Genomic DNA, 20,482 nt, shown 5'->3' on the forward strand with positions numbered 1-20,482 from the left:
GTCTCCCCTGAATGTTAGTCTTAGTAAAGCAGAGTGGTCAGAGGTCAACAGACAGACACATGGCTTCAACTTTTGTTCCCTATCGATCACTTTCTCTCTGTGTGTGTGTCTGTTTATTTGCTCGAGTAGAAAGAGGTTTGCAAATAAGATTAAAGCAAACAAGGAAGTGGGGTGACTGACACATGTTTCCAATGATTGGGAGCACACGGTCCGTCATTACTTATTCTCATTCTGTCCTCTCACACAGCAGAGGCAACATGGGGCTGCGGGCCGTCCTGCTGCTCGCTCTGCTCGCAGAGACTTTCGCTGCAGACGGTGAGTAGATTAAAAATCTGTTTTTAAAGTATTTGTAGACAGAGCAGCATTATAATGTTACAGCCAGACCTGATAATGTGTCTCTGTCATTAAAATGTTGGCCAGAACACACAGAGTTTATCTGTCTGTTTTGGTCATGTACTAACATTTTAACAACGTTCAACTACAAGTTAGTCAGATAAAATAATTAACATTTATCTGAATTATTCATTTGTCCAACTTTTAGACAGAGGTGTCAGAGGTATCGACTTTGGATGCTCTGTTCATACAAAAGGATGATGATCTGACGACTGTTTTTACAGTTAATCGGTTAATTCTTTAGTCTGTAAAATGCCAGAGAATTGTAAAAAAAAGAAAAGCTGTAACTTATGAATGTTTGGCATTTTCACTTGATAAATGATTCACAACAATGAAGCCATTATCAGAAATATTCGTTATCTGTTGATCAATGAACTATTTGTTTCAGCACCAATTACCATTATTAATGTAAACAGGATACGATAAGCAGGAAAAACATACTGTAAATAATAAAAAACAACATATCCCATGAGCTGTTATCAAATTGAATCCAATTTAACTTTATTATCCAGAGGAGGAAGTTCATGAGGTCAGAGGAATAAAGAACACACAGAGGAAGTTGAATAAAGTGAAACAACAGAGGCAAATCATTTTCTTTAACACTGTCATCTCATCTTAAGAGTCCTGTATGGGTCGCTGTGAGAATGGCTTTGACTCTCAGAGGAAGTGCCAGTGTGACTCCATGTGCAAGTATTACCAGAGCTGCTGCTCTGACTTTGAGGCCACCTGTGGCATGATGAGTACGACAACATCTCCGCTCATTTGTTTAAAATACATCAGTCAAAAGGTGCAAGCCAAGCGTGGCGACCGACTGACATCACTTTCATCCCCCTTCAGCTCGTGGGGACACCTTTGTGTTTGCAGAGGACGATGACGAGCTGTTTGAAGGCACCACTCCACCTCCTCGAACTCCAGCGGAGTCTTTCACCCGTGGAGCTCGTCAGCCGGAGCCCACTGAGCAGACCGTCTCAGACTTTGACCGCAGGCCCCAGCAGCATCCAGAGACCACACTGGAAATGGTCAAACCATCTCGGCAGAGAGTCCCCTTCAGACAGATGACACCTATTTCACCCCCACCTACAGAGAGCGTCCCCTTCACAACCAAACCCCCTGGGATGGATGCAGCAGCTGAGACGACCACCGTCCCCATCACCAACTGCCACCACGGAAGCCCCTGACCCGGATGCTGAGGTCTGCAGCGGGAGGTCCTTTGACTCTTTTATGCAGCTAAAAAATGGCTCTATATATGCCTTCAGAGGTGAGTGACCCCCTACTATTCAAACATAGTAATCTCTGGGGCTTGTTAGGCGGTCTACCTTTTCCTGTAGCAGGATTATAATGAAGTATGCAAGCTTTAGGAGAGTATGGTTATGAACTCGTGTGTTTTCTAGGGGTGTATGTTTTTGAACTGGACCAGAAGTCGGTCCTCCCTGGTTATCCAAAGCTCATCAAGGACGTGTGGGGTATCGACGGGCCAGTCGATGCAGCTTTCACCCGTGTCAACTGTCAAGGGAAGACCTACATCTTCAAGGTGGAGATCTTGCATTAAATCCACCAGCTAACAGTGTGTTAAACCACCGCTGTGACAGGAAAATAATGTTCAAATGAATCAAAACTTTCAACAGGGAAACCAGTACTGGAGGTTCGATAACGGCGTACTGGATGACGACTATCCTCGAGATATCAGCGTGGGCTTTGACAAAATTCCTGATCACGTGGATGCAGCGTTTGCCCTCCCTGCCCCTGGTCACCACGGAAGAGAGAAAGTCTATTTTTTCAAAGGTGTTACACAGTAAATCCAGATATCATCATACAGTCCATCTAACATAAAGTTACTTCAATGTCAAGTGTACACAGAGATTTTCATTTGACATCTTGTTGTTTTCTCCAGGGGATCAGTACTACACGTACGAGTTTTTGCACCAGCCGTCTCATGAGGAGTGCATCCGCATGTCTGAGAGGTCTCCATCCACACTGTTCAGACGCTACACTGACATATACTACAACAACTATGAACACTTTTTCAGCAAGCTCTTCTCTGACTGTGAGTTCTGCTGTTATCAATCACTTTGCATGATTGGAGTGCAGGCAGGTGTTGTCACTTTAATGTTTTTCTAACCCTCTTCAGTGCCTCAGCATCACGACAAACACCACTTCATTAACAAAGACTGGAAGGGTCTCAAGTCTCCAGTGAATGCTGCCATGGCGGGCAGGATCTATGTCACTTCCAGGAGTCCACCGCCGCCGCCGCCGCCACCGCCACCACCGCCACCACCGCCACCACGCCGCAACGACTACAGGTTCGACCAGCAGTGGGGTCAGCAGCAGGGTCAACAGTGGAACCAGCAGTACGGGCAGCAGTGGGGTCGGAGGAGGCAAAGCCGCTCACCCTTCTGGGGCTCCATGGCCGAGCAGGGGATGAACATGGGTCAGGCCTTCGCTGAGAGGGGCATGGAGATGGGTCTGAGGCTGGCTGAGAAGAGGATGGAGATGGAGGAGAGGCTCGGACGGGACTGGGACAGACGGTGGGATCAAGACTGGGACCAGGACAGGAGGAGAGATCGATACCGCCAGAACAACAGAGGCAACTACGACTCTAGGGACGACGGGTCGTACTGGGAGATGCAGAGGAGTCTGCCCATTCAGAGCGTCTACTTCTTCAAAGGAGGTAATGCAGCAGGGACAGATTCAGGTTGGGAATGGTCAGACAAATACAAACAGGATATGATAGGCTGGCAATTACATATCCCATGAGCACTTGCTACTGGTATGCTATCAGAGCCTCATGTGGCCCGTAATCAGATCAAATCCATTTTAACTTTATTAGTCAAAGGAGGATATTCATTTGGTTCAAAGAATACAGAGACGTGGTGGAAAACATCAAGTAAAACAACAGAGAAAATCCTGTCTTTCCTCTTTCTGATCGAGTCACACACAAAATACTGCAGTTGAAATGTCACAAACCCAATTTAACCCCAAGAACATGTTTCAGCTTTTCAGACGGACTCGTGAAAGAAAACCTGTGAGCTGAGTTACAGATGCAGACAGCAGACAGCCGAGGAGAGAGGGCAGGGACTCAGTAATTTTATCAAACTTTGCCTAGTTGTGTCTCACCACACAAGGCTTATTATAACTAGTTTCACATGATGTGTATCAGTCCGCATGACAAAGAGACAGATGAGTAAAATAACTGCGGTTCCCTTGTGCATGCACTTGTGTATGTCTATGTCTCACCTTTATGTTTATGATTTACCAAACACATAATGACAGTGAACATTTCCAGACTGCTATTTGTTTCTATTTTCACAATGACTGTCTTCTTTCATGTGTTGTCTAGATAAATACTACAGAGTGGACCTCAGTACCAAGAGAGTCGACCCCGCCATGCCTCCATATCCCAGATCCATCGCTAGGTACTGGCTCGGCTGCTCAGACACCACCGGGGCAGAGAAGTAGTCTCAAAAGTATTTTAGGGTTATTTTAATATGATCATTTGGATTCATTCTCAGTCAAACAGGCAGTGTTGGCTGTGAAAAGTGTGTCAACCATGTTCAGTGTAACACATAACTAGCTGCTCGTCAGCTTTAGCAAATATTGGAGTTTGGTGAAAGTCCACACACGGCTTGTTGAGGCCAAAGTTCAGCTGGTTGATTTTCTGAACTCTGCTGAGTTATCTAATCTGTTCTTAACATCAGCTGACCTACATTATTAAACGCAACCGTAGTCAAGTGTAGGCTATGTTTGTATTCTAAAAAAGTGTTTATTTGTAATAGTTATAGGGATTTATGTTTTATAAATTCACAGCTTGTCGTTTCTTAGTTTTTACATTGTCATAATAATAAAGGAGTCTGTTACACTGCATCCATTCAAAGACCCACACAGACCAGAAATCACTACTGTTTTCTAAGTCATGTATCTACAGAATTCAACATGTTTATTTTCTCATTACTAGTTGTGCACATATATACAGTGAAATGGAAATATAAAACACTTGTGGCAGGATAGATGAGGTCATAAAGTCTTGGTCATACAGATTTCTTCTTTGAGTAAGAAAAAGCCCCAAATTGCAATGGTGTGTTTTTACCCAACAGCAGCACGATGTGACAGTCACATCAGAGGTCAGAGTGCAGTGACAGCTGGGTTCATGCTCGAGGACACTTTGACAGTGTGTGAAAACACTTTTAGAGTTCCAGCAGCTTCCTGACATCTACTGATTGGTGCAACAGGGCAACAACAATGCACCAACAGAACGACCCTGTTAAATTTTAGTGGCTTTAGTCTACAGGATGCATTGTGTAGTGATTCAGAGTGAGTCGCAGTCATTTGCATGTTCACAGTCTGTTCCAGTCTGGTCTTACTTGTGTTTTCATCCATGACTAATAAAGCATCAGTACAGCAGCAAATCTTATAAACCTCATTCCCAGATATTACAGTACTTGTGTGTGTATACACTTAACACAACGTGGATCACTGGAGCAAATAAAAATATTTATCACTCAGTTGTCCTGATAATCGTGTTCATTTGTTAATAAAAGCAGCAAGCCATACTGTTGAAAATAACACCACAATTCAAAAATTCCTGGTCTGTTAACAAAGATTTACAATGGCAAGTTTGTGTCTGTAACAACTTCAGAAAAATAAATATGCATCTGTATTGAGATCAGACCTGCTGATGACGTGGTTAAGTCACGTGGTTATGAGTGGCTAATCATGACATTTTCATAGCAGGGTTCATCATTCGCACTGACCACCGCTCCTTCGTTGGCGATGACCTCAGTGAGACTGGCAGCGTCTCCTGCTGGTCCCACGGTCAGGTAGCCACTCTCAGTTTGTCCTGTACCGGAGTCCTGCCTCGTGCTTCCCTCAGCCCTCATATCTGACCCTGACTCAGCTGAAGCCACCTCGGGCACGCTCTTCAAAATGAACGACAGCGGCCGTTTCGGAGTGCCGCCCTCCGAGGGTGGAGCATCATTAGCTCCTGCTGTGTCAGAGGAGTTGTGGGAGGCATGTTTCCTCCTCACGGGCTTACAAACACCAGTCTCCCCTGCTGGCGGCCCACCCTGCTCCCACACAGTCGCCCGAGCTCCGAGCTTCCTCCTGGGTGGTTTGGTAATCCCTTCGCCTCCCTTGTTTTTGGACTTGCCAGACTCCTGCTCCCTTTGTCTCTGGAGGCTGCCAAGTCTCCGCAGCATGGCCTGAACGGGGCCCTCGGTCTCAGACACGGGTCTACCTGCCTTACCCACTGTCATGTACACTGTGGTGACCTTATTTGAGGCCCCTGCCTGAGCATCAGAGCCAGATGTTGGCAGCTGGTTCCCTTTATGAGTAGCTGTGTTGGACATGGTCCGTCTTCTTCCTGATGCCCCAGGGACCTGCAAGGTGGCACGGGATGGGGCTCTCTCTACTTCCTGGTCCCCTACCTCACAGCCTGACTCCTGGTTGTCTGTCGCCTGCACATCCACCTCATCTTCCCTCTCCTCACCCTTAGCTGCATCCTCGTCCCCTCTTCCCTGACTCTGGAGGGCAGAAAGCATCAAAACACCCCAGCCGGATTTGGATTTGTTGCGAAGAATGCTGGGGTCCTGAGCCGAGCCGCGCCTCTCCTTGGGGCTGAAGCGGGTGCCCTCCGCAAAGGAGACGGACGGCCGCTTGGACTTGGCAATGCTGGAAGTGCGAGGTATGTTGAAGGGTGAGGTGATGTCCTCGCTGCTGAAGCCTGATGGATCCAGGAACATGTTGCACTTTGAGCTCATCTCCTGGAACTCGCCGCCTGCCACTGCTGGGATGTCTGTCAAAGAGACGGACAGAGACAGACAACAAGGATATGAGTGGGAAGTTTAAGAGAATTTTAAGTCCAGTTTGTAGTGGCAGTTCTGCTCACCACCAAAAGAGGGCAATGTAAAGTTTAGTGAGAAGTATCCCTAGCTCCAACCTTCTCTTGGAGGAACACAGTACAGAGCCTCTCCCTCCTCCTCGTCACTGTCAAAGGACGACCCCTCAATCACCCAGCCAGAGGACGGAGGCTCGATGAAGCTGTGGTTGAAGGTCAGCTCTGGGTCGTGGTGAGATACTGTGTGTAAAATAGATTAAACAATATCAAAGATAACATTAGTCAAACCATACAGAGGGACATTTCCCTTTTAACTCCACAACTTTCAAATGTTATATATATATTAATTGCAGTGAAGCTGTACAATCAAAATAGACAATTGGTAATTCCTGATAAGTCAGGAATTACCAATTGTGTTTTACCCCCAGGTGCAAAGGGGGTCAGATACATTTTTCAACAGCTAAAGGCTGAAAGCCTGAAAATAAACAGTTGAGTAATATTTTGAGCAAAGTGACTTAACTTTGTTGACATTTCAGTTTGAGTTCATGCGTTGTGCACTCATTCCTCCTCAAAAAGTGAAGGTTTAAGTACATAAATGTGTCAGCACTGTAAGTCAACATGAAGCACAATGTCACTGAAAAATAACTGTGCTCACTTCCACTGCATGAGCACACTCCTCATGAGAGCACATAGTTTAAAGCATGGTCTGTCCTGTGCTGTACTTTTGAATTAAGGTGTATTACTGTATTACACTGTAGTTACTGTGTTATCAGACTGACCGGTGACACGAGGCAGACCAGAGGACCAGTTAGAGATACAGGGCAGGGCAGCACTGATGTTTGCCAGGACGCTGTAGACGTGATATTTCATCCGAACAGACAAGCCTCCATCAGCCACAGTCTCCCTAGGACAGAGATTTATATCTTAATTATTTGTTTAACAAATTATCTGGGCTCTATGTGCCATGTGCTTGTATTTCTGTGAGTCTTAATTATTGTCTCTGTTAACCAAGCCTGTCCCAGTGAGCTCAGTGGTGGTCTCACAGTGACACAAGTAGACATGTGTTGACTCACAAAATACCAGAAGTGTGAGCGGTGGGACTGACCCAAAGGTAAGTGAGGTACAGACCTGTCTTTACCATCAACAGGACCTCCTCCACAACACAAGCAGCAGCAGAGCACAGCTAACAGCAACAGGAGCAAAGGGACCAGCACACCTGCTATTACGGCACTTCTGCCACCTGATAAACACACACAAACACATCAGAAAACACAGTGATGTAGGCCTGTACACTAATCCATGGATGGATAAATGGATGGGTGGGTGGACATACTGTTGGGGCAGACTCCAGTGACTGGGTGGCAGCTGACCCCCTCACCACAGTCACAGACAGTGGAGCAGTTGAGGCCGTACTGCAGGGCAGGGCAGCTGCTGTTACAGCTGGAAAAAATAGAGAATCACGTAATTACACCACCACAGCAAACAAAAAACTCTGTGTATGACCATTGAATCATGATCTATTTTAGAACTCAGAGAAAATATACTGTAATGACTAATAAACATTGTGGGTTCGTAGAGAGGAAAATTAAAGGGACCATAACTGAGGTTCTGCATGTTTCAACCTGCTAACCTCAAATTTCATGTACTTAACAAGAATGATCTTCTCAACAATTCTGTCTGGGTTTGAAAAGTCCCCTTGTTAAGGTTTAAGAAACAAAACAAAATTCCCATCTCACTCTTCATGTTTGTTCACTGTTTGTCCTTTAGATTTGATTTAATGAACCAGTTCATTCTTGCAGCTGTATTACTAAAAAACAGTACTGGTAGTTAAAGTATGTCAGATGACCTTACAAAGACAAGCAACTACAGAAACAGTGAAGCCGAGACATAAACTGGTTAAATGTTTGAGGGTTTAAACCTTTATTTTATGCCTTTAACGATGATAATCCCTTTGGACGATCAATAATGTAAAGGGCTAAACTTGGCTAGTTAGCTTTAGCGTTTAGCTATTAGCAGGATTAGCTTATCTGGTGCCTCTTTTTGTCAACTATTTTGGCAAAATTTCTACTACTTTGTTTATATGATGTGACAAACTTAATAATTGAGCTGCTGGAGCAACAAAATAGATTTTTCAGTGACAGGAAAGTCATAAAATTTTTCAGGTCAAAAAAGTCTCTATGTAAGCTTAGCTAGCTTATTTAAGCTAGTTTGGTTTTTACCTCTGGTTTGAAGTTCAGTTTTAAATGTTGGTATAATCATTTTTGTAAGGGAAAACGCTGTGAGCTCTGACAGGAGCGTATGTAGTTTTTGTGTTTTGGCTCAGGAAGGCACAACAGTGATGATTGTTTTGGGGTTGGCCTAGATTTGTCTGTTAGCTAAGAATGTGGTGAAAACTTCATCCGGTTTATCGTGCATTCCTCTCTCTGTTTCGATTTAGTTTGTCTTGTTTGTGGAGGTATCACAACAGTAACACTGCCAACAAAGTGTGTTGGTGTGGCTGGTTAAATCGTATGTGTGTGTGTGTGTGTGTGTGTGTGTGAGTGTTTCTACCACCCAGCTCACCTCTCTCCCTGAAAGCCTGGCTGACAGACACATCTTCCTGTCACATGATGGCAGTAACCATGGAAACAGGGGCTACACAGGAAGCTGCAGGCGTCTCCAAATGTCCTGTTAGAGCAGGTCTGTTCACACCTGGGCGACAGGGAGCAGCAAACAAGGACACAAATAATGAGTACAATGATTTCTAATGCTAAACCCAAAATGCTTTTTCCTCTTTTGCAAATATTGCCCCATACATGTGCGGACTTTTCCTGCATGTTTATCACACACAGTCACCCAAGAAACATTGTCTCATCATGTACAGGAAGTACAAGGCTTGTGAAATAAAGTGTAACCTAGGTACAGTGGTCACATATACATCAAACGTGTGCACACCTGGGTCCCGTCCATCCAGAGTCACACCTCCAACATTCCCCAGTTTTCGGGTCACAGGGTTCACCGTCCCTGCACCGTGGACACTTCTCCAGGCAGCCGTCACCGTAATAACCAGACGGGCACGGGCGGTCGCATTGTGTGCCATTCCAGCCGGGTGCACAGGCCGCACAGGTGCCATCAGTGGCAGAGCAACGCTGGTCGTCTTTACAGAAACCACAACTAAGGACAGGAGATAGAGTCAGGGGAACCGGACAGTGTTCATCATGAGAAATAAAATGTCCAGCGTTGTAAACACACACACGTGCCACAAACTTACCTCACTTTACACCCGTTGCCATACTTCCCAGATTCACAGGGCTGGTTACAGAACTCACCCTGGTACCCCGGATGGCACAGGCACTGCCCGGTAGCTGGGTCACAGCTGCTGTGCCTGAGGTCACAGTTGCAGCGCCAGTCACAGCTGCCTCCCCACCACCCAGCCTCGCACTCACACACACCGGTCCGTTGATTACAAGGTGACAGGTAGCAGCTGCAAGTGAGGGAACATTTCTGCCCCCAGTACCCTCTTTGGCACTGGCACCGGCCGTTTAGCTGGTTACAGCCGAGGCTCACGGAGCCCCCGCTGCTGCTGCACTGGCAAGGTTTGGAGCAGGTGTGCGTCCACCAGCCTTCGTCACAGGTACAGTTTCCGTGGATGGGGTGGCAGCGGCCGTGGCGGGTGCACTTGCAGGGGTACTGGCACAGCGGACCCCAGCGGTTGGGGTTGCAGGTGCATTCACCGGTGACAGGGTCACACCGGCCGTGTGGGTGGCACCGACACACCTGACGACAGTCTGATGCCCAGAACTCGGGAGGACAGCCTGATAACAACCAAATCAAACTATTACAACGGACGCATCTGTGACTTGATGCTGAACAGCTTCTGTTGTTGGTTGTAACTCACGTGTTTTGCAGTGAGCTCCGTAGTAACCAGGTGGGCAGCGACACACTCCAGGATACACACAGATCTCATCCTTTTGGCAGGCCTGCTCACCCTCACACACAGCTACACACACACACACACACACAGAGAGACACAGAGTACTGTAGGAGAATCATATTTGTCTTGTGCTGTCGTAACCCAGGACTTTATCCTTACCTGACCTTAAAACTGTGTGTCCATGAACAACTGGTGACCTCTCCAAAGAATGTTTCTGAGAGCAATTAAGAACTATTAGCTTCTGTGTATTTAACTAAATTAATAAGAAGTCCTAAGAGTGATTGATTTGGCCTGGATATAGTATAGTATAGGATATAGTTTTGCCAGACACATACAACACATTGGGCAGCAGTCAAACACACATACACACCAGAGACTGGTATGGTAGAAGTAGAGATGGGCGATGCCAGAAATGGATTAGAGTGTAATTTGCTAGCTTAATTTCCATGTCCATTAAAACAGTTCAACTCACGTATAGTACACTCTCTTCCATCTTGACGCCATCCAGTGCAGCAGACAGGGGTGGAGGGATCTCTGAATATACAGAAATTGAGCATATCAGTCTGACCAATCTGAAACTTAGCAAATAAATCCAGAGAAAATAATCAAAAGGAAAAGAGGGTATAAATGTTTAGCTTGTATTCAGACAAAGTCCTGTACTTCTCCTTGAGAAATACATTCCCATGGCTCTAAAAATTTGTCACAGGAACAATATTAATATCCTCATCCCGAGCCAGGGATGTCAAAATCTTCTGGTCACAAGCTTCTGTAACCGACTAGTTCCTGCAGTCATCATTAATCAAATAGTAAAAAGCCAAGTGTGAGGTGAAGATTAAGTTTGATCATACCTGATATAGTGGCAGACGTTCTTCCCGGCAGGATCCAGGGTGTTCGAGGAGGACAGCGAGCAGCAGAGCAGAGCGCTCAGAGCTCTGAGGAGAAACTTCATCTCCACACCGGTCCAAAACCAAAAGCTGTCCAGTCTGTTCCCGATTTCTTTTCTTTCCTCTCAACTTGTTCTCTCCTTCCAGTCTGAGGGGAACACAATAAGAGGCGGTATCTCTCTGTCTACCCTCCACCCTTCCCTCCTTCCCCTTCCCTCTCTCCCTTTCTCTCTCTCTCGCTCCAGTGGGTCGTCTTGTGGCTCCAGCACAGCCAGAGAGGTCGAAGCCCCCGGGTTTCCTCTTCCCATTTCCTGGGGAAGTCAGAGCCACTTCCTTCTATTCAGCCAGACACAGAGCTTTTTAAAGATGGTCGAACACTAACGCAAGAAACACGCCGCACACACTGGTGGGGCACATGAACACACACCCCATGATGTTCACCCTTTTTCCCAGAATCTATTTTGACAATCTTCCAGGAGATGATGAAGAAAGCCTTCGTCCTCCTTATAAGTCAGGAAAATAAGTATGACGTGGTCACTTTGAGCTCCTGTAAAAAAGCAGTCATTCAACAGCAGCGATGTGTTGCACAATACCATTTCTGAATCTAGTATTGTGTCTTATTTTTCTTGAATCATGGGGAAAAAATGGATTGAGACATTTTTTTTCAGCGTAGGTCTGTGTTAAATTGATTTTATTGAATTTTGAAATTTCACTGTTACAGAAAATCCACTTTTTGAATAGTTTTTTAAAATCACATTTTCAATAAAATTCACTCACATGGCAACTCATCTCATACGTGTTTTAGTCGGCATTAAAAACACACTTGCAAAAACAGATTGCGAACACAGTAAATCAGATTGGAGGGTCATACATTGTCTCTCAATAAATACAGTACCACTGGTCTGTCTGAGTAGTGCTACGGTCAGACTTTTAGAGGGAACAGGCGTCATATAGCAATGATCAGATAATTACAATATATTAACCTGTCAGCTAATGTTGGAGAAAAGAAATCCCCACACACACCACTTCTCATTTCCACAAGGAAGCGCACAACTTCCTTTAAAAGTAAAGTAACCAATCTGCAGAGGCCAGTACACCAGCCAAAACACGTGTCTGTATACACACACACACACTTATGGCACCAGTATCAAACACACACCAGCCAAATGCTCTGGCGCTATACAACAACCCACGACTGCAAATTAAGAAAATATATTTTTAACAAGTTAAGGCTTATTAAAGCACTCACTGCTGGAAGAGTCTGCTACTATGTTAATTTTTTTTCTTTTTCCTTGCGCATAAAAGTGCTTCAAACACAAAAAAATACATGAGTATAACACATGGCTTACAAATTCCCCAACTGAGGTCAAAGTTACATGATTATTTTTTGTGCTAAAATATTTCTTATTAGTTATAAAATGAACCAATGCTGTCTTGTGAAGTAGAGGTTAACTTAATATGTAGTTTCCCATATTAGTAGAGTGGATAGTTTAATTTCAGAATATAAATCTTTGTAATGTCTTTGGTTTTTGTTAAAAATACTGGAGCATTTATATAAATATCTTTATGTGGTAACCTCAGTTTTCTGAAATTACAGACAATAAAACTTTACCTATAATGAAGAAAAATATATTTTTTGATCATACAAAAGGAAGAGCTGATTCATCTTAATACCATGGTACAGTGTGCTGGTTATACTGTAATAAAACGGTTCCTCTTATTTATCATTTGGTGGAAGAAGAACAGGAAGTAAAGTAATTATGATCAAAATAAAGCTGAATAGTTTGTTTAAAAACACTCGCGCACTCTCTTTCCTCATATTCCCATAGTGCTTTTTGTTAAACACACTGGGGACTTCCTGACCATTTCTCCTGAGCTACAACCAGATTTTCTGCCTCAAGCAGAGGGAGACATTATGACTGACCAGGCTCAGGATGATGGCCGCTGCTCCGTCTCGTCTGTGGCCTCCGAGTCTCCGATGATCTCCCAGCTGGAGGCGGAGTTGCTCATGTGGGTGGGGCTCCGGCCGCTGCCCGACCGCGTCAGGAAGCCAAAGCTGCAGAGCAGAAAAGACAGGCCTGAGGTCAGATCTGTAGTCAGGGATTACAGCTAAATATAGACCAGGATTGATGAAGATCCCAGGATGGTGACAGCGTCAGCAGAGAGAGATGAAACCAATGCTTTGATTGACATAGACAATGTCAGCTGTGTCTCTGATTTAGTTTTTATAACAGTGGTGGTTTTGAGCCATTTGGCTTTTTACTGCAAAGTGCTTCAGTTAGTGTTATTGATCATTCACTATGATATCTGCTCTCTACTTGTGTCTCAGAGATTTTGGGCAAAAACATATATTTATTTCGACTCCAAAGTACTTTCCCATAGATACTGGGTAAGTTTGAGTCTTAGGTAATTCCCAATCCCTACCCTAATTTATTAGCTGAAATTAGTTAATGTGGTCTGTCTAAACGTGCACATTTCTAGGAAGACCGACTTAATTAAAGGGTAAAAACACAAACACGAGACACCACTTAAAATCAGTTTTCTTCATTTGATGAATTACTAGCTGGAGAACTAATTGTTAAATGGTGTTTTAGTGTAAACATCGTGCTACAATAAAACATCGTAAGAACAGGGTTCATTTCTATCTCAGGACTTTTGGTACATGCCAGACGTTCATCTTTCTTCCTCCCGAACTTCAAACAAATGGCGTTAAGATATTCCTGAGATTGCCTGTACAGAGAAATCATCTGTAATATCAGCCTGGTCTCTGCTTCATGGGCACATAATTACTAGAAAAAGTCAAATATATACACTGACTATATACTATTTAATGATGTGCTCTTCTTTGGACAAATTGTATAAAAAGAAACTGTGTGCACAACATGCGTTTGTTCTGGTCACTCACACACAGATTAAAGATAACCTCAGAAACATGTGAAGTCAGGAGATAACACAGACCTGTTTGACCTGCTGCAGATCTCGCTCCTCAGAGAACTACCATAATTTCTGGACTATTGAGCGCACCTGAATATAAGCCGCATCCACTAAATTTAAAAAGAAAAAAAAAAGTACATATACAGGCCGCACTTGTCTATAAGCCGCAGGTGTCTACGTTGTAACGTGAGATATTTACACATTGATGCTGCCGTCTCCAACGTCTCACCATTGATTCACTGATGCCAAGCTTACATGCAACAGCTCTATTTCCTTTTTCTACAGCCAGATCGATTGCCTTTAACTCAAAAGCCGCATCATATGCATTTCTTCGTGTGTTTTCCATGATGAGGGTGTGTGCATTAAGCGCAAAATGACTGATCTGAAGAATTTAGTGTGAGTGCGTTTGATCTAATTCAAACAGTTTCCTTGGTCCACTGTGACCTGTTCGGTAATTTCATTGGTCTGATGTGATGAGGCTAAATGTTTTTGCGGCATGAAGTTCGTCAGCCCGTAAAAATCTATAAATTAGCCGCATCATTGTCTAAGCCACAAGGTTCAAAGCGTGTGAAAAAAATTCTGTTCTGTTCTAACCGTTTATGTCTGATGTACCTCCACAGCTCTATCAGCCGATTAACTTCTATTTTCTCACAACAAAATCGTAAGAACAGGCAAGACAGATGCTTAAACATGAATATGTGAATATATGAATAGGCATCCTGGTTACAGGTACTAGCAGTCAGGTGTAGCAGCGCAGGCAGAAGTTGTACTCACAGGTTTTGAATGCGTGACTCAGCTGGTTTGTCAGTTTCGTCTGCTGTTGTCCCGTCTACTTCTGTCTGCCCAAACAGAGAACTCCTCTCCTCCTCATCACTGGAGGAAAAAAATGACAACAACACAACAAAAACTGTGAATAAAACTGTGTTCTGTGCTCCTGAATATATTCATACACCACACCGTTATTTCTGGATATGATAAATGTGTGTCAGAGACCTGCTGCTGCATTCGTTCACAGGAATTCCGAGCATCTTGGCCTTAATGAGCCTCCTCTTTTTTTTTATGGCTGAGCGGACGGCTTCTAATAGAAAACCTGGACACCGCTCCTCATTCAGGATCTCCCTGCAGAGACAGACACAATCATTTCCATCAGGTAAAATCATGAGAAAAAGTTAATTAAATCTGTGATTGCTCCACTTGTCCATGGTAAGAAATGATGCAGTTGATGCATCTGCATTTCAGCAGACTTCAGTTCACTAAAACACACACACATACACACAGTGGACCCACCTCTGGTAGTAGCTGAGCTCCTCCTGCACCAGAAACAGGTTGGTTTTGAGCTCGTTCCTCTCGAAAAGGATATCACGCACCTCCTTCTTAGTGAAGCACGGCTGATCGGGATCCTTCTGGTCAGCTGTCGGCTTTTTCGTTGACTCGCGAGCTGTTTTACTCGGACTGGACTGATGGGAGAGAACAGAGTCATTGGACGGGGAGACTGAAGAGAAACAGGCAGATATAATGTGTTTTGTTTTGTTTGCTTGAAAGCAATGTCACGTGACCAGTTTTACCAGCTTCTGATTGACATCAATACATCATACATAAAATTAATCTTGAGCAACTATCATACATGATGTTTTTATAATATCATAAATATTTTTGAATGTGAGACACAAACCCACACACACGTCATACATGTGATTAGATTACAGTATGACGTACTTTGCTGGAACTTTAATGAAAGAAAACAGAAACGTAACATGCATACAGAGCTGTTGCTGTTGGTTCTGTCCAGCTGTGCCTGGAGGTTTTCTATCTCTTTGCTTTTCTCTTTCAGGTCGGCCTCCATGTCGGCCTTCCTCTCCACGGTGCTCTTCAGCTGAGCCTGCAGCACATTCTGCTTGTGTCGCAGCTCTGCATTCATTTTCATGAAGCGGTCCAGCTGCTCCTGGAGCTGCACGTACACAATCATACACACACACAGACATACAATATATAAAGTCTGAATTTTACAATCGCATAAGAATGAGGTGAAAATGTCTCTACGCACTGGATTTGGACCAGATGCGTGTGTGTGTGTGTGTAGGGGGGAGAAGAGGAATAGGAATGAAACCACACAATGACGAAGACAAGTGCAGCATTCATTTTAAGGATGAAAAAAATTCTAGGCATCCATTAGAGCAAACAGAGAAACTAGTTTAGTTGACCATGAGTTGTTTTTTTCTGTCTCTCCTAAAGCTAAGCATTAACATCAACACACCCAGTTATGGCTGCTATTTAGATCATGTGGTATACGTGCCTTGACACACATAAAGGCACGTGCAAATACTCATACAAGAATACACACACCCTGCCCAGATTTATCTGAAGTGCAGCTTAATCCTCAACTAGTAACTATGTGGATAAAGTCTGCCCTCTTTCCCTGAGAAATAACACACTTCCTGACTTTCAGTGAGTTTACTCTTGTGGTTTACACGATGTAACTTGTCTTTTGAAGCTGCATGTGATGCGTGACTGTGTAATTGTGTGTGTACATTAGGAAGATATATGTCTACAACTGTTACAAAACATAAAATGTTTGCATGACAGTGTTGTAAAACACACTGTTGTTTGTGAAGTCAGCGTGCCTTTAGAGAAGGAGACCTTTGTATCCACGGCCATAAACATTATAATAGTATAATAGTTTGTGTGTTCACGTGTTACATGTGTCATGCACACCGGCAAATATCACAGCTCTCTCTCTCTCTGCTTCTTTCTCTGGTCTAGAGAAAAATGTGATGAGAGCTGCTGTGCATTAATATTTGCCTTTTAATCAGTGTCAGTGTGCAAATACATACATACATGCGTGTCTGTGTCTCCTTACCGCCTCCACCTCTTTGGAGATGGTAGTTATCTCCTGGACCTTAGCCCTCAGCTCATCTCTCTGCTTGTCCACCACCTGCTTCAGCTTCAGCATCACCTCTCGCTCCTGCCGCTGGACACGGTCTAACACGTGTATACACAACACACACATGTAAACAGCACAAACAAACTGTCATCTTAAGAGCATAAAACTTTTCTTGTCTAAGATTTAAATAAAAGTGTGTTTGTTCTGCTCACAGCTATGAAAACATTTGGAAAATTCATCAACTTCTTTTTCCAGAGTCTAAGTGCCAGTTAATTAGGATACTTTTAGGACCTATTTTTTCATTAAAAAGTTAAATTGTTCACAGCGAGAACTGTGGATTATCAAGATGTATATTTTTTTCAAGCAAACATACCACAGATAACTTTTAATTCACATCCATTGTATTGGACTGGAGGCAGAAATCTCTGACCTGGATATGGGCAAATAAAACCAAAGCTATCGCACAGTAAGACACCATGGCAAGATGTTGTTTTATGATCTGGATAAACTGAGCCCTTGGACATACAGGCAACAAAAATGAGGTGTGTCTTTTAAACCAAATTCTGTGGTCCCTTAAAACTAATTTCTTTAAATAATCAACAGCACATCTGAACTTCAAAATGAAGCCTCACAGCAGGGACATAAAATGAATGATCACTTTCACCTGCCACATGGCTTCTTGTCAAATAAATCACAGAGGTATTAAGACAGCATGTTTTTCTTGTTTGTACATGAAAACAAGAGTCAGCTAAATTACTCCACCTTCAGGCTCATATTACTGTGGTAAGTTTTCTGCATGCTGAAATTTGTCAGTCACTCTTTATTCAACATCCTCTTTATGTTGGTAAGCACAGCCCTGTGCTCTGTTCTCACACACCTGTGAGAACTTCTGCCACTTCAACCTGCAAAAAAACTACATTATTAACACTGCAACAACCAGTTTGACCACTTTCAGTGTCAGTAATTATGACCGTTGATCCACTGTTTTGAATCCGTACTGTAACTCGTGTAACTAAGATTTTTCACGGTTGATCTTTTACATACATTTGCATTCCTGGACTGGAGACTAGGTAATCAACATAGCCAAACTGAAGGTGATTTGCTTATGTCTCTGAGGCAATAGTGTATAAAATGTTATATGTGTATGTTATTCACACACATTTTTCACAGATGAAAATAAGTCCTAATGATTCCCTCAGGCTCTAGGAAACATTTGAGTCATAACATTTGATGTTTGGGGTGGGATTTTAAAAGTCATGTCAGGATTATAAACAATAGCAGAATGGCTGAAATGCTGCTTTTAGACTAATTTGGAAGGTAATTTAGCAGATGCAATCCAGATTTTTTTTTAAACAAGCACCACATTTAACATTTTACTTTACTTATTTACTCCTAGGATATACCTTCCTGTGCATGGCTGCCCTTTAGCCTGCTCTGCAGCTCCTCCCTGTCCTCCTGGAGCTGCTGCACCTGGACCTGCAGCTCCTCACACGTCCTCCTCCACTGCTGCTCCTTCTGCTGCAGCTCCTGCTTGAGAGGACGGGACCCAGATTGTAAAACCAGACTCTCAGAGACAGGACACTCTCTTGAGGGTCTAGGAATCTGGCTTAAGCAAAACAAGTTGTGTCCAAGTAGGTGTGTCATTTTTGTTATTTAGTCATTACAGATGACTGATTTGGAATTGCTCCAAGACATCTCAACAGAAAATTCTCCTGTGAACCACACCTCTTCACTTAGTTTATCAGCCATTATTACTACAACAACAGTGGATTGTCTACAATACCATGATACTATGGATTAAAGTGTAAAGGGTTAGATATGCTGATGGATAAGCAGTGCTGTGAAGTAAAACAACAGCCTATAATCAGTAGTATTATGAGTATGGAATAAAAAAGCTCATTGATCACTCTAATAACCAGTAGTAATAACCAATGTTTTGTACATGTGCAAAACTTGACGTATGAACAGGTGAAGGGGGCCCACTGACACCACATATACACAGTCCCCAATTTTTTGGTTACTCCTCTGTCAGTAAAGATTGTTGTACATCCGCATTTACCATGATTAAAGAATGAGTACTCTTCTTTACTTAGCTACTTTTGAGTAAGAAGCGCCGCTAACTAATTAACTAGCTAGCTAGCTAGCTTCAGCTTTGACAACAGTCGCTAATATTACTTCTACCAAGGCTAGCTAAAACCGCTACTTTTACACTGCATAGTTTACCAACAGAAAACTGAATCTGAAAAATTGGTATGGACATTATTCTTAAATGTAAGACAAATTGTTGACCAAAACGACTAAAAACGACCATTAATTGAGTATCAACCATAGACGGTATCGACACATAAATCGTTAGCAGCAGCCCAACCGTCACGCCGCGGTTGCCTTGACGACACTGGGCGGCACGGCTGGTATTCCGGGTTAGGGGGTTAGAAATATCAGTACAGGTAACAGATAACACCAGGGCTCAGACAATTAATTACATTAAAAGTGAATCTATTTCCGTTTTAACTCGTCTCAGTTAATATCTACTATATCTTTAATCTTTTAGCTACATTTAGAAGGCTGTACTGTTCTCTGCTGTGGCCTGCCTAGACGGTGGTCACGACTCGGGAGAGAAACACGAAGCACTGCCTTGTTACACACTTGTTGTAATGGCAGCACTGACGCCGCTGGTATATTGTTTACAAAACACTGGGAGGATTAAGAGCTCCAATGTCCCTCACCCGTATTTCATTTTTATCGCTGCCCTCTTCGCTTTCTTTCCCACTGCGTTGTTTCTTCTGCTGTTGCAGCTGTATCGTCTCGAAGGTCTTGAGTAGTTCCTCTTCCTTCAGCTTGTGAGCATAGGTTCCTCGACGCGAAGCTCTCCAGCAGCTCCAGCACTTTCACTATTTTCGGCACCAGCCCCACGACGCTCTCTTTGCCGTAACCGTCGATTAGCTTCTCCACTTCGGCCCCTATCAGCTTGGCTATCTCGTACACATCGTCCACGGTTAGAGCTGAGCACGTCCTGGCAAAGCAGTCCTCCGTGTTTTTGGTGTCTGGATGCGCATCGGGTCCCTCCATGTCTGAGCTCAATTCACATGCTCTGTATCAGCTATCGAAACCGACAGTGGCTCGTCAGCGCTGCATGTCAGTCAGCCCGCCGTAAAACGAGATGGTTATGAATGTGAAAATACTTTCAAACCAGCGCTGGGGTAAAGTTTAAAGCGCCTACAATAGCTAGACCCACGCTGCAGACACGTCTGAACTTGACCCGCTGCTTTTTCCGACAACACCACGTCATGGCATTTACCCGGTGTGGTCACATTAACACAGCCTACACACAAATAAAAGATTAAAAAAAAAAAACAACAACAAATTAAAATCCAAGGACATCGAGTACCCCACACTCTCTGTATAACAAGGCTGGACAGTTCAGGACAGTAATCCTGCAGTCTACTCTCTGCAGGATCCTCCTACTTTTCTAACCAATGTAATGTGAGCACACAAACACACACACACACAGCTACATGCACAAACTCGCCTGCCAAGTCGAGCATACTGATGTATGCACCGGAGCGTGAACATTGCCTTTCCTCTATAAGATTTGCAGTTAGTAATGCTGACCTATAGCTGTCCAATAAATGCCTCTCAAATGACCA

At 43.7% G+C, this 20,482-nt stretch overlaps 3 protein-coding genes across 3 annotated transcripts; 1 reads left to right on the plus strand and 2 right to left on the minus strand.

The window, feature by feature from the left end:
• Positions 1 to 149: 149 nt before the first annotated feature.
• vtna (vitronectin a) lies at positions 150 to 4,892 on the plus strand. The gene is given in 9 exon segments (XM_018687234.2): positions 150 to 315; positions 1,014 to 1,133; positions 1,231 to 1,547; positions 1,549 to 1,651; positions 1,785 to 1,924; positions 2,019 to 2,175; positions 2,285 to 2,437; positions 2,522 to 3,061; positions 3,731 to 4,892. Coding segments are annotated over 9 exon segments (1,782 nt in total). The 5' UTR covers positions 150 to 182; the 3' UTR covers positions 3,850 to 4,892.
• scarf1 (scavenger receptor class F, member 1) lies at positions 4,311 to 11,269 on the minus strand. Its single transcript, XM_018687233.2, has 11 exons — positions 10,985 to 11,269; positions 10,609 to 10,670; positions 10,101 to 10,202; positions 9,474 to 10,017; positions 9,158 to 9,376; positions 8,786 to 8,914; positions 7,557 to 7,663; positions 7,352 to 7,463; positions 7,003 to 7,127; positions 6,326 to 6,463; positions 4,311 to 6,181 (listed from the first exon to the last, which is right to left on the minus strand). Exons 1-11 carry the CDS (start codon positions 11,083 to 11,085, stop codon positions 5,088 to 5,090), a joined length of 2,733 nt encoding a protein of 910 aa, XP_018542749.1. The 5' UTR covers positions 11,086 to 11,269; the 3' UTR covers positions 4,311 to 5,087.
• Positions 11,270 to 11,694: 425 nt separating this feature from the next.
• rilp (Rab interacting lysosomal protein) lies at positions 11,695 to 20,307 on the minus strand. Its single transcript, XM_018687235.2, is given in 9 exon segments — positions 11,695 to 13,076; positions 14,729 to 14,827; positions 14,948 to 15,073; positions 15,242 to 15,411; positions 15,717 to 15,902; positions 16,812 to 16,933; positions 18,239 to 18,362; positions 19,562 to 19,684; positions 19,686 to 20,307. Coding segments are annotated over 9 exon segments (1,296 nt in total). The 5' UTR covers positions 19,905 to 20,307; the 3' UTR covers positions 11,695 to 12,949.
• Positions 20,308 to 20,482: the final 175 nt, after the last annotated feature.

This window comes from Lates calcarifer, linkage group LG21, assembly GCF_001640805.2.
Source record: "Lates calcarifer isolate ASB-BC8 linkage group LG21, TLL_Latcal_v3, whole genome shotgun sequence".
Classification (NCBI taxonomy): Eukaryota; Metazoa; Chordata; class Actinopteri; family Centropomidae; genus Lates; species Lates calcarifer.

Excerpts from the sequence above, each read along its gene's own strand:
- scarf1 (XM_018687233.2), bottom strand. The coding sequence starts at position 11,085 with ATGAAGTTTCTCCTCAGAGCTCTGAGCGCTCTGCTCTGCTGCTCGCTG. Across the intron at positions 10,671-10,984 it reads AACGTCTGCCACTATATCAG|AGATCCCTCCACCCCTGTCT; the intron begins GTATGATCAAAC and ends CTGTATATTCAG. Across the intron at positions 10,018-10,100 it reads CGGAGCTCACTGCAAAACAC|GCTGTCCTCCCGAGTTCTGG; the intron begins GTGAGTTACAAC and ends GGTTGTTATCAG.